The sequence below is a fragment of the Rhineura floridana genome, chromosome 15, assembly GCF_030035675.1.
Source record: "Rhineura floridana isolate rRhiFlo1 chromosome 15, rRhiFlo1.hap2, whole genome shotgun sequence".
Lineage (NCBI taxonomy): Eukaryota > Metazoa > Chordata > Lepidosauria > Squamata > Rhineuridae > Rhineura > Rhineura floridana.
The window spans coordinates 24,552,852-24,566,214 of record NC_084494.1 but is presented as its reverse complement, the minus strand read 5'-3'; the positions used below and the strand labels follow the sequence as shown (position 1 = coordinate 24,566,214).

The following is a 13,363-nucleotide window of genomic DNA, read 5'->3' as shown; positions in this document are numbered from 1 at the left end:
AATTCAAATTTTGAGAAGGTGCTATGGCCGACTGTCACAAAATGGCTGCTATGTGGGGCATGGTATAGCATCACTTGGCTGTCGTGGGTGCATGGCATAACACAAAATGAACGAGAGTGCAATCACAGCTTCTACCCACTGCTGCCACATGCTTGCTGTGGGAAGGCAGCAGTGTCCCGCTGGTTCTGATTGTTGACATCATACAATATTGATTTTTCTCACACACACACAAATACACACACAAAATGATGCTGTTGCTATCTAATAACAACAGGGAGCGTTCCTCAGTACCAGAAAAAATATACAAAGTCACTATGTGACACTCTTAACACGCACAGACATGCTCTGAACCACAGATACCCATGTAACTCTCTCATATGAATACATACTTCACATATACACAGCCACACATACATCTCTCCCTCTCTCACACAGACCACACATATACACATACCACATAGCCATACATACCTCCCCTTTTCTTTCTCTCTCACACACGTGCACATACCACATACATCTTTCCCACACATACATACAAACATCCCCCCCTTTCTTACACACACCTCATGTACATCTCTCTCTGGCCACATGCATCTCTGCCTCTCTCACATAGATTACACAGTCATACCTCCCTTCTTCCCCCCACTCTGTCTCACAAACATTCACACACTACACATAAATCTCTTCCTCTTTGCCCAAGTATATAGCTCTCAATCAGAGAGAGAGAGCCCCTTCATGAGATGGAGCAAGTGCCAGCTGCCAGTTCCACATGGCCGATGGGCAACAAACAAGCAAACAGTATGGGTCGCTAGGTGAGTGGGGATGCTATCCTGCTGTTTCTGTCCCCCTCCAGTTTCTTCCAAATCAAATAGAAGGGGCAAGCCGTTCCAGCTCTAGCAACTGCTCTGCATTGTTCTGATTTTTTTTAAGGCCAAAAACATACTAAAGATCACCAACCCGGTGTCCAAGTGGCACCAGAGAAGGCCTTCACAGACACCAGGTTGGTAATTTCCCAGAGCAGACAGTACTGGGTTGGAAGGTTCAGTAGACTGGCTCGGATTTTAATATGGGGGCAAGTCGAGAGCTGCATTAGTGAATACCATGGAAGTGAGGCCTAAATTGTCTAGATGCTAGGTTCTGCCTTTCACAACTATGCCCCAATTGTTACCCTTGCTCCACAGAATTCAGTGGGAACCACAGAGAATCAAGTCTGACTGACCCTAGATTTACAATCTGTACTAGTGAAATCCCTGTCCTGTCGTGTAGAGGGAGGCTCTGTGTATTGCAGTGGCCTCTTGGACCATGTTAGTGTGTGGCTCTGGGAAATGGTCTTTAACTATAAAGGCGGTTTGTCCCTCATGATAGGATTGGCTATTACTGAATTCTTAGTAAGGCTATATATGTTCTGAGATAGCATGGAATTTGGTGTTGGTTGCAAAATTCAACATCCTGAAAACCTCAAGTTTTATTTTGTTTTTTCTTTAAAGCAAGTTTCTACCCATCATGGAGGGAAGCTGAAGTTGAAAGTGCAGGCAACATGTGAAAATCTTAGAAACCAAAGTTGGATTTCTTTCCAGTGGTCACAAGTTTGGGCTTCTGTGCCCTGAGTCATGTCTTTCTAGACTAGCAGAAGCAGTATACAAAAATGCATATATTTACAGAAGTTATAACATTGGATTATCATGTCACAGAATTTTTATTTATTTGTTGGAAGCACACCATCTTGGGGTTTTTTTTGTAATATTAGAACCTTAGTAACTAGTTTTTGCTGGAGGTTCACTTTGATAAGTGAATAGCCTATGGTTGGCCATCCCCTAAATTGGTGTGCTGCTAAACTCCTGTTTCTTCTGTTGCTTTTCATCCAGATCCCCCCCTTACCTCTGGGGCTAGAAATTATCAGGGGACACATGACACCCCTCAAAGGGCCAGATTCAGCTCCATAGATCCACCAGCACCTGATTTATATGTTTAGAAGGAGAAAAAAATGACACAGATTATATAAAATAATATTGATTTTCTTTTAATAAAAAGAATGTGTTCTGGTAGATATATGGGCACATACACCTGGGCAAAAGAGTCCACAAAATGGAAACATATGGCCCGGACACCAGTACGGTGAAATATAGTTTTGTGTCTTTGACTACTTATTTCAAGTATTTATAATCTACCCTTCATCAGATGGTGCATGGGTGGAAAATACATATACATTGAACCCGCAATTAAACAGTGCTTCAAAATTAAAACAGGTAATACAGTAACCATAATGAAAACATTTTTAAAATAATTTACATGGCATCAGGCACTGAATAAAACACAAGCCTGATCAAGGGGGAGGGGTGTCTTCACCTGCCAGCAAAATGACAGCAATGCCAGTGCATGACACACTTCAGAGGGGAGGCCATTCCTTAAGTGTGGAGCAGCATAGAGAATGTGGGTACAGTCACTTGGCAAATTCTCATGCACACACCCCCATCAAATGAATTGAAGCTTCATGGGACCAGGTTATTGCTATGTAGAAACACTAGTGGACTCTTGTTCTGCTCCCATTCCTTTCAGTGGGGCTTTTGTCAGAGGGCTTCCTATGGGGAACAGACCTCGAGTTTCCAGTATGCCCTAAAGGGAGCCAAGAACTGTTTGCTTGCAATTGCTCAGTTACGTGTGTAGGTCCTCTCATTCCAACCAGTATACATGGCAGTAGAGGCCTGGTGTGGTCTGTATAGTCTGCACTGCTCACAGGTAATGGGGGAGATCTGTCCCAGAAAGAAGCACCTGTTTTACACTTCCTGTGAGTCCCAAGATTAGTTGCATCTCCCTAAGACGTGGCTCTTCCACACACAGTGAGGTTGCGGTGGTGCAAGGATTTTTTTATCTCCTTGTGCTACGTCTTCAGAATCCTAATCTGCATCGTCTTCTGCCTAAATATGTCTGCTTCAGGGGCCACACAGGCACAGAGTATGAGAAGATGCCTGGCTCTTTCCAGCTCTGCCAGGGAATTGTCTAGAGGTATTGCTCATGTGCAATTCTATCTAGGTCTCCAGGGTACTGTGGTTGGCAACTGTATCCCCCTCCAAACACTGTAGAGAAAGGAGTGACAGCTCAGGTTGAAGCATTTCTTGGACCAAAGTTCAAGATCGGATCCAGAGTCAGCTGCCAGTGAAGGAGAGGTTACATTAAATGAGAACACATCCCAGGGCCCTTCAGAGAAGACTATTCTCCCTCTGCATAGAAAGGGAAGACTGTCAGGTCCCAAGCAACATGCAGGTTCTTTTAGTTGGGCATGTGCTTCTTCAGTCCTGTGAAGACTGAAGGGAGAGCCCTCTCTAACATAGGAAAAAAGGAAGCTGCTTTATACTGAGTCAGACCCATTGGTCCATCTAGCTTAGTATTGTCTATACTGATTGGCAGCAGCTCCGCAGGGTTTCAAACAGGAGTCTCTCTAAGCCCTACCCGGAGATGCCAGGGATTGAACCAGGGACTTTTTGCATGCAAGGTAGAGAGTCTACCACTGCTCTGTGGCCCTTCCCCAACAACTTAAAGAATGTACCTCTTGGCCATGCTGCATCTAACGCAGCATATATAGTGAAGGTTAGGATTGCAAGAGGTACAGGGAAAACATTCTTACCACCGCCAAACCGTTCAATGAAACTACACTTGTGCCCTGCCCCCCACCATAAGACTTCCTGATGCTCATCCTGCTCCTTCAACCAGTCACCACCTGGGTTCTGTATTTGAGCCTTGTCACAGCCCGGTTAGAACATGCAATAAACCTATAATGTGAAAAGTGGGTTCCTGGCTTTGACATGTTCATAGCATCACCAATAGAGAATTGCTTCTTTGGGGAAAGAAGCAGGAGACCACTGGTAGGAATCATGAAGCAATGTCAGAAATGGCACAGATGTTAGCTCCCCAGGTGGCAGTGAGGGAATCCCGCTCTCTAACAACATTCAAAAAGAGAGATGGTTGTATGTAGTTTTTGAGTGTGGCTACATAAGATTCCTGATGCCTGTCCATATCCTGTCCAGCTTTTCTTCAGTCCTCACAATCCCTGTCCCCTCTCTACAGCTTCTCACATGTGCACACCTCTGTCTATTTTTCTCTGCGCAGTCCAGCCTTAGCCTTACTTCTTGCCTCTTTTTGCTCCTGTGGTCTCTAGTCCTCCCTTCCCAAAATACTATTAGTGGTAAGGATGCACATGTACTCAGGTAATTACAAAAAAATGCATCATCCCTAGGACTTGAAATGTCTGTGATTACACTTCATGATCCTGCCCTTCCTGCCAAGGAGCTCAGGGTTGTGTACATGGTCTCCCTTTTCCCATTTTATTTTGTTAACATCCCTGTGATCTAGGATAGGCTAAGAGATAGTGACTGGCTGAAGGTTACCCAGTGAGCTTCAAGGCTGGAGAGTGATTTGAACCCAGGTCTTCCTGACCCAAGTCCAAGATCCTGTCTGCTACATCATACTGCTAGAAAGCAAAGGGAGATGGATGCAGTTGTATAGTGAAGTCATCTATACATGCCTTCCCTTTTGGGTAGTCTTGCTCCTACAACTGATGCCTCCCTTATGCTCTTCTTCTCTAAGCTTTCAGTGAACGAAAGCTGTTGTTCATGAGGGAAGATAATTAAAGGACTGCCACTTTTCCCCCTCTAGCTGTGGTACCTTGAGGTTGCAGAACCAAATTCAGCGGACCTGATACTTAGCATAATGAAGGTATAATGTGATCAAAATAAATATGGAAAGCTGGGAAATGCTAATATTAAGAGCAAGCCCTTATGTTTGAACTCTACTTTGTGGCTTGCAGTACAGTAGGGCTCTGCTTATACAGCGGGTTAGGGACCAGGCCCCCGCCGTAAAGCGGAAATTGCCGTAAAGCGGAACCCATTGAGTTTAATGGGTTGCGTCGCACAAAAATGCCACAAAACGGCAAAATCAGCTTTAAAATGGGGAATTTCCCCTGACTGAAAGCTGCTGCATCAGCGGAACGCCGGAAAGCAGAACGCCAGAAAGCGGGGCCCTACTGTATTGCAAAGATAAATTTGCTTAATAATACCGTGAAATTCAAACACCTTTTAGACTGTTCTTCTGATACATTTGTATCACTGTTTCAGTTCACTAGATGAAGCTGTCTGTCCTGGGTTGTTTCAGGAAATTGGATCCACTGCCCCCTTCCATTAAAAAGCCAAGAATAGAACCCAGGTCCTTGGCTATATCCTCACTCCTACTATAATTAAGACACCTGATTCTCTTCTCAAATTGGAATGCATTTTGTGGCAAGGAGCTATTTCTGGGAAGCGCAGGCATGTGTGTTGATAAAATCCTCACTGGTCTTTTTGTGTCCTCTAGGTGGCAGCAGCACTCCACAATGCCAGCTGCCTCCCTGCAGCCAGGTTGCCTCTCTGGGCCGCTCTCTTCCTACTGAGACAATCATGTCGAGCCAGCACAGCCATGCTCCGTTCTCCAGCATCCAGCCCATGGCTGAACATCAGCAGGTAATTCCCTAGAGAGTCATTCTTCTTTGGGGCACCCCTGAACCAGCTGTCTTCTCTTTGGAGTGTATGCTTGTAAATACACACAACAGTTCAACCTGGCTCCTTTCTCACCCTCAGCCTATGGTCATTCCAAGTAAAATCTACATGAGGCTGGTACATCTGTGAAGCTCTGGTTTTTAGCTTGTTCTATAAGAAATAATGGTTGTTAGAGCTCAGGCTGCTAGTTCAATCTCTAGTGAAGGCATGCGGAAGGGAGGCATTGTGGGATGAGGCAAACCCCTTGTGTAATTATCACTAGAATCAGCCATGATGTGTGGTGAGAGCCACTTAACTTGAGACCAAGCAGTCATTGTCAGCCAGGCAGGTAACAACCTCTTTCCTGTGCCATGTGGGAAGCTGGATTTGGGCTGCAGGCTGCATCTATTAAGTTCAGAGGGATAGTAATCTCAGCATCATACCTGCTGTCTCACCTGCAAACCTTACCTGTCCCCACAAGTAAATGGCATAAAAGAAAACATGGTTTTCAGTGGAACAGAGTATAGCCCTCACAGATCACTGCTTCCCAGCAGCTACTGACACCTATTTCTAGCTCCAGCATGGACCCATTTGAAGCCTAAGTCCCCTGTTCAAGTCCACGGCCTTCAGGCATTTTGTCTCTCCTCCCTGCTTTTCTTCCACAGATCATGCCAGACCTGGCTATCCTGCAGAGAAGAATCCCGCTTACTTTTCGGGACTCTGCCACAGCCCCACTACGCAAGCTGTCTGTCGACCTTATCAAAACTTACAAACATATCAATGAGGTAAGAGAAACCTCTTCATGGTGGCAGTTTTAGACATCATTGCACTTCTCCTTCCCTCCAGACTGCATGCTGATGGCACTGTTCCTTAGCTGTTTTTGCCCTGCCAAGGAGCTTAGTTTCCCTCCTCTGGCTGCCATGCAGAGGTATAATTCCTCATTTTTAAAGAAAGGCAATGCTTTCCCTGACTCTACATTTAATTGCCAGGTCTATTATGCTAAAAAGAAACGCCGAGCCCTGCAGGTGGCTCCCGAAGATACAAGCACGAAAAAGGAGCGGAAAGTGCACAACGAGGGCTATGATGACGACAACTATGATTACATTGTTCGCAACGGAGAGCGCTGGCTAGAACGCTATGAAATAGACTCACTCATTGGCAAGGGATCCTTTGGACAGGTCAGAGGGCAGTGCGGAGAGATAATTGTTTTGTATCCGTTTCTGTAACTACATAGCAGGTTGCACTCTCTACTCTAGCGAGCATCGTTGGAACACTGCAGATTGTCCTTCTGTAACACATGTGCCTTTGGCCAAATCAAAGAGAGGATGCCCAACAGTCACAGTAATACATTGTCTTGCCAAAGGGAAAAGGCTATAGCTCAGTTGTAGAGCAGAAACATTGCTGCAGAAGGCCTCAATTTCAATCTCTAGCATCTCCAGGTAGGGCTGGAAAAGACAGCTGTCTGAAATCTTGCTGTTAGTATAGACCAAAGATAGCCAACATGGTACCTTCCAGATGTTATTGGATTACAGCTCCCATCATCCCTGACCATTGGCAATGCTGGCTGGAGCTGGTGGGAGTTATAGCCCAACAACACCCAGAGGGCATCATTTTGGCTACCCCTGCTATAGACAATATCGAGCTACATGGATCAATAGTCTGGTTTGGTATAAGGCAGCTTCCTATGTCCCAATCCACTTTAAGGAGCTGGGGTTGAAGTTTCCATGTCATCCTAAGCAAAGTTTTACATGTATTTGATGTACATCACCTTGGGTTCTTTCTGAGGATAGGCAGTTAATAAATAAATAAGATGGCCACAGGGCATTTGTGGCTAGTTGAATGTTTCCTCTGCCGAGAAGTACTTTTGACTGGATGGTTCTCCCCTAGATCAGCCCATCAACATTATACTACTTGGCACCATTGAATGATAAGCTGATCCTGATGTGGCTTTTTCTCCCTGCTAGGTGGTAAAGGCCTATGACCAACAGGCTCAGGAGTGGGTGGCCATAAAGATAATCAAGAACAAGAAGGCATTTCTGAGCCAGGCTCAGATTGAGTTGCGATTGCTGGAGCTAATGAACCAGCATGACACAGAGATGAAATACTACATTGGTGAGAGTTTGAGGGGAACAATGTCTTTGATACGGTGCAGATATGTTTTTGAAATTAGTTAAGTATGAATGGATCAGAGAGAACAACATTGGTGAAATGCATGTTAAATGAGGTCTCCAGTGCTTCAGATTGGTGAGAACTTGTGGAAGGCTTTCTGTAATAGTGAGAGACTGATTTTAAAAAGTCTGAAGGTTGTTTGAGAGACTGAATGGACCATGTGCTAGAGTTGGGGGTTTACTGGCATATAACCGAGGATAAGATTTTGTACTTGTTTTGCATGTTTATGTGGTGCACTCAATGATCTATGGTCCAAGGCTATGAGAAATGGTCACGTGGGATGCCTAGAGGTTGTCACTGCGTGTGAGAGAACTTCATGAGCACTGTCTGTGGGGTGTTGTCAAAGCATTAATGGGGAGTTGCAGTGTACTATCAGTGCCCCCACTACACTTTCTCTCTGTTTCTTTCCACCCCACCCTCAGTGCACTTGAAGCGGCATTTCATGTTCCGGAGCCATTTGTGCCTGGTGTTTGAATTGCTGTCCTACAACCTGTATGACCTGCTTCGCAACACCAACTTTCGTGGTGTCTCTCTCAACCTCACACGCAAGTTTGCCCAGCAGCTGTGCACCGCACTACTCTTCTTGGCAACACCTGAGCTCAGCATCATCCACTGTGATCTTAAACCTGAGAACATCCTGCTCTGCAATCCCAAGCGCAGTGCCATCAAGATTGTGGACTTTGGCAGCTCCTGCCAGCTGGGTCAGAGGGTGAGTGACCCCTTGCTGTGACCTCCCCAAATGTATCCTCTCTCCCAGTGTTCAGTGTGACATTCTACTAGTGGTTGACATCAGCATTTTTTGTCAGCTTGAACAGCTTTTCTTATTTTCCCAGGACTTCCTTCAGCTTGGCCTTGGCTAGAAGGGACCTTAGAAGGCACCGGACTATCTTATTTGTCTCAGCCAACATTTGAAGCATTCTTTTGTGATCTTCCAGTCCCCAAAGTGCAGCTGACAGTGTCTTGCCTTTTATCCCTGTAGATCTACCAGTATATCCAGAGCCGATTTTACCGCTCTCCTGAAGTTCTACTGGGCATGCCTTACGATCTGGCAATTGACATGTGGTCCTTAGGTTGCATCCTGGTGGAGATGCACACAGGGGAGCCCCTCTTCAGTGGTGCCAATGAGGTAGGTGAAAAGAGGCAAGCCAAGATAAGGGAGGGGAGATTGATCCCTGTATATTGTGCTTCAAAGGGCATAGGGGTGGCATTTAGCAAGGGCAGCTGTTGGACTTGCTGGGTAGTACCACCTAATCTAGATAAAGAGGGTGAGGAATGCAGCAGCAACTCTGCATGGCTTGACTTGGCTGGCAGAAGGAGTTGAAGTGTCTGGAGTAGCATGAATAGATTCACGGTTCAAGCAGATAAATGCATGTATGGATTTAGAAGGTTCTCAGAGAAAGCCAAAGGGAGCCATGCGGGGCTGGGAATTGCCACCTTATATTCCTGATTCTGTGCCTTTCCCCTGCAGGCAGATCAGATGAGCCGGATTGTGGAGGTGCTGGGGCTGCCACCCCCCCACATGCTGGAGCAGGCTCCCAAGGCTCGGAAATACTTTGAAAAGCTGCCTGAGGGGGGCTGGGTCCTCCGGCGTGGCAAAGATGGCAGGAAGGTAATGCTTAGCACAGCTCTCTTCTTTCTCCAGACCTTTCCCTCTGTATTCCTTTTCAACAAGCCTAAGACAGTGGACATTTTTGAGATTATCTGCACAGCACAAGATTTTAAATTGTCTTCAGTTTTTGTATTCAATTTAGTGTTTTAGCATTAAAAAATATTCTGGAAAGCTTTCCAGTTTGATGACTGAGGTGCTACCAAGCAGTCCCCTTTGAATTGTGTTTTGTGCTGGGACTGTGGTTTTGTGTCCATCATTTTCAGTTAATTTCATGGCAGGGGAGCCAAAACCAATTTTTGTTGATTCTCAAGCATCTACAGTAACTAAATCAATGTAAAGGCCCAGGCCATGCCCTACGGCTTCCAGACTAAGAGAATAGAAAACCAAAGGGAAGAGGAGAGGAGAGGGAATGATTTGAGAATGCAGGAGGGAAGAGTTATCTGTGAAGGTGGAAGAAGCAAGCTCCCTCACAGCTGTTGGTCCTGTGTACGTGGCTGGGCCTAGGCTGTTCATGTTGGGCAGTAGGGATGCAGCCTCTTAGCTGCAATCCCTAATCCTCTGGCCTGTGACCCTAGCCAAAGAGCATTGTCTCCAAAGAGCAATGGAGATGACACCAAATGCTGTAGCTTTGATTTCACCTGAGGGGGCAATTTGTGCAATAGGATCAGACCAATAACCCACTTCTCCTTGCCACACAGGGCCAGCAGGTATGCCTACTGGTATTGTATACGAAAGTCATCAGCGTTTGAAAGCGATCCCTTCTCATTTTTAGCATGAAGCGGCCAGGGTGCTCAAAGCAATTGCAAGTGGGCAATTTCTGGTCAACAGGCAACATGTGAAGGAATCACAGGCTTTGTGCAATATCTTTTTGGAAGCCCCACACACTTGCCTCTCAAGTGCTCCTTGACACAAGGATCCCCTCCTATTATATTTCATTTGTTGTCTCACCTCCTTCCCTTTTGGATTTCCCAAAGTATGATCTATTCATGCATGTATACCTATAGCGGAAAACTACTAGAAAATCCGTGACTATTCCAAAAGTGTGTGTCACCTCCCCCTATCCTTGTGAGCTCCTGTTGCCCAATGTGAGCTCAATGGGGGGGCAAAATCAGCCGTGCTCCTGCTCCGTTCCTATCCAGTTGGTGCAGAGATCAGAAGCATATGCCTCTTTACTGAGAGGTTTTCCCGCAGCTTATTTTTCATTCTAAAGTATTCATAAGTTTAAAACAGGCTTCTTCCATTGTTCTGGCAAAAAAGGTTTTTGAGAGAGGATTTTGTTCAACTAGAGGCGAATTTGCTATAACAGTGCACTTTAAATTGCTGAGTTTTTGATGTTCTTGGTGTTTTATATGTTTTTGCTTTGTACGTCGCTCAGAGTGGCTGGGTACCAACCAGATGAGCGACTAATAAATTGAATTAATTAATTAATAAAACCTACCCCAAGTGAAAATGTTTGCAAGGTGGCCTAATTGATTTTCTGCTGCAATATACCTTGTTAATTATGAACGCTAAAGAAGTAGCGTGTGGGATTGTTGTTATGAAACTCTTCATTCCAACAACTTCCTGCTGAAGCATTTACTTATTATTTGTTTCTCTCCCCACCCCTACCCCAAGGTGAGAAGAAAGAGATGGCAGGAAAGTTACTGATTAGTTGTCTTCTGTATGTGTCCTCTCTCTTCACACATTCTGGCTTGCCTTTCTCTCTTTCTAAGAGTTTCTGCAAGCAAATGAGGGTTCGAGGAACCAAGAACTGAAATGGTTTTCGGCTTGCTTTCATGTTAAGCCACTTGCACTGAGGAGATGACATTGTTTCTTGAGGGAGCTCCTTAGGTTTAGAACATAAAATAGCTTTTTCCTCTGTTTGATAAAATATATTTTGTATTTTCCAAACACTAAATGTTTATTGAACAGTCTTTTTCCCATAGCACCGCTGATGTTGCCATTTTTATTAGGTATAGTAGCACAAGCGTGACACAACATCCTGCTAATGTAAACCTTTCTCTGTCTTGCTGTAAGTAAAGTCCAACTAATTTTACTGTTGTGTGCTGTCTTTCAGGACTACAAGGTTCCAGGGACGCGGCGACTGCACGAAGTCTTGGGGGTAGAGAGTGGGGGCCCAGGTGGGCGCCGTGCAGGAGAGCAGGGCCATTCACCTTCTGACTACCTGAAGTTCAAGGATTTGGTGCTGCGCATGCTGGACTATGAACCCCGTAGTCGCATCACCCCCTTCTATGCTCTGCAGCACAACTTCTTCAAGAAAACAGCCGATGAGGGCACCAACACAAGCGCTAGCACCTCACCCAGCTTGGGCACAGAGCACAGCCACTCCACCAGCACCACCAGTTCTGTGTCCAGTTCTGGTATGTCCTCCTCTCTCCTCTACCCTCTGCTTCCATTAACAGCTCTGTCCTCAGTCCATCTTCGTTACGTTATCTGACATTCTTCTTTCTCCACCAAGAGGAGGGTGTCTAACTGTTCCCAGCATCTCCTGTTCCCAGCATCTCCTGTTCCCAGCATCTCCTGTTCCCAGCATCTCCTGTTCCCTATCCAGCTTGGCGCTTTGACATTGCCTTATGCAGCAAATGTTATTTTGGCCCTGTTCTGCTCCTCTAACTCTGTATATGTTTTCCTCTTCCAACAGGCGGTTCCAGTGGTTCTTCCAATGACAACCGTGGTTACCGTTACAGCAATCGTTACTATGGCAGCATGGGCACCGTACATGCAGACTGCGAGATGCAGAGTCCCCAAGTATGTTGTGTGTCAGGCTCTGGCCATTTTGGCTTCCCACCCCCTTTGTGTAATCCCAGTCCTCATCCTAACTCTACATTTTCCTTCTACATTTTCCCCCCCTCTTGACAGTTTCTTTTTGTTGTTGTTGCAGGCACCCCCTCAGCAGCAGATGCGTCTCTGGGCCAGCGGTGACAATGAGAGTATTCCTCACATCTTACCTCACAAGCCCACCCCCAGCCAGGCCATGCCATGTTTCCCTCCAAGCGGGCACCCTCCGTACCAGCGCCCTCCCCTCCCGCTCTCTCCTCCGCTACCCGAGGCCATGGAGGTCTCTCTGGGCCCTCGCCATCTGGACTGCAACCCACCCGGGCTGGGCTCATCCTTGCACTTGGGCACCTCAGCCTTCCGGACTAGGACTGCTGGTGGCTCGCGCCCTGAGGGACTTGGCCTCAATTATCCTCTCCGTGGGCGCGGGCACCGAGACACTGACGAGACTGCACTGATGGGTGTCTGTGTGCCCCAGGGCACAGCTGCCAGCTCCTGATGATGGACTGGCCCGACAGGCTAGGAGCCAGTGCCCAGCAAGAGCACTCCCTTGTTGCACCAGAGCCTGGACGGGCCAGGACTGACTGTAGGGCAGGGAACCAGTGCCCAGAGTGCACTTCTCCATATGTGAGAGTCTGAGTGGGCCAGGACTTGCGGTGGGATGGGTCAGGTTGCCTGGTTGTGGCCAGTCTAGAGACCAGGTCCTGTTGCTACCCAGGACCTTGCTGCAAGTGGTAAGCATTGTTGGGGAGAGGGAGGGAGGGGGGAGGGAGGAGGGAATTGGGCAGGGGGAAGCATGTCGAGCCAGCATCCTACCGCCCTTGCAGCCTGGATGCCGCCTTCCCCCTTTTGGTCAGTGCTTTCTCTGACTTGTGTGGTCCTTCCTGGCCACAGCCCCTCTTGAATCATTCAGTGGCATGTGGCCTGCCAGCCATTCCCTTCCTTGGTGCAAGAGATTTCAACATTTTGTGCTTGGATGGACAGACTTCTGTGCGCTGCGTGGACTGATGGGCTTGGTGGCCTATGTGGTCCCATGGGAATTGCTGCTAAAAAATTTTCCCCTGCTTGGAAATAAAGGGTTGCGCCAACCAGCGAATGTTTATGATGACTCGTGTGCAGCCATCTTGGACCTGCCTCCTGTGTGTGTACATGAGGGGAACAGTGCTCAGGTCTGTACTCTGGCATCATTGAGGTATATCAATACAGGCCACAATTATCTTAGGAAGGTGGCAAAGGTGGGGCCTGAGCTTGGACCATGGCTGTGAACTCTTAACTCCACCTTACTTGAGCTCATGCATCTGCACAG

General features: G+C 46.8%; 1 protein-coding gene across 2 annotated transcripts in view; it reads left to right on the top strand.

Annotated features, from left to right (window-relative positions):
- Window positions 1-13,157, top strand: part of DYRK1B (dual specificity tyrosine phosphorylation regulated kinase 1B) — a 34,117-nt gene extending 20,960 nt beyond the window's left edge. For both annotated transcript variants that reach the window (XM_061596921.1, XM_061596920.1), the window contains exons 2-11: window positions 5,344-5,489; window positions 6,170-6,289; window positions 6,494-6,682; window positions 7,469-7,616; window positions 8,096-8,382; window positions 8,653-8,799; window positions 9,142-9,282; window positions 11,339-11,642; window positions 11,924-12,030; window positions 12,164-13,157. In XM_061596921.1, coding sequence (XP_061452905.1) covers window positions 5,427-5,489; window positions 6,170-6,289; window positions 6,494-6,682; window positions 7,469-7,616; window positions 8,096-8,382; window positions 8,653-8,799; window positions 9,142-9,282; window positions 11,339-11,642; window positions 11,924-12,030; window positions 12,164-12,556 — 1,899 coding nt within the window. In that variant the 5' untranslated portion in view covers window positions 5,344-5,426 and the 3' untranslated portion in view covers window positions 12,557-13,157. The remainder of the gene's footprint in view (window positions 1-5,343; window positions 5,490-6,169; window positions 6,290-6,493; window positions 6,683-7,468; window positions 7,617-8,095; window positions 8,383-8,652; window positions 8,800-9,141; window positions 9,283-11,338; window positions 11,643-11,923; window positions 12,031-12,163) is intronic.
- Window positions 13,158-13,363: the final 206 nt, after the last annotated feature.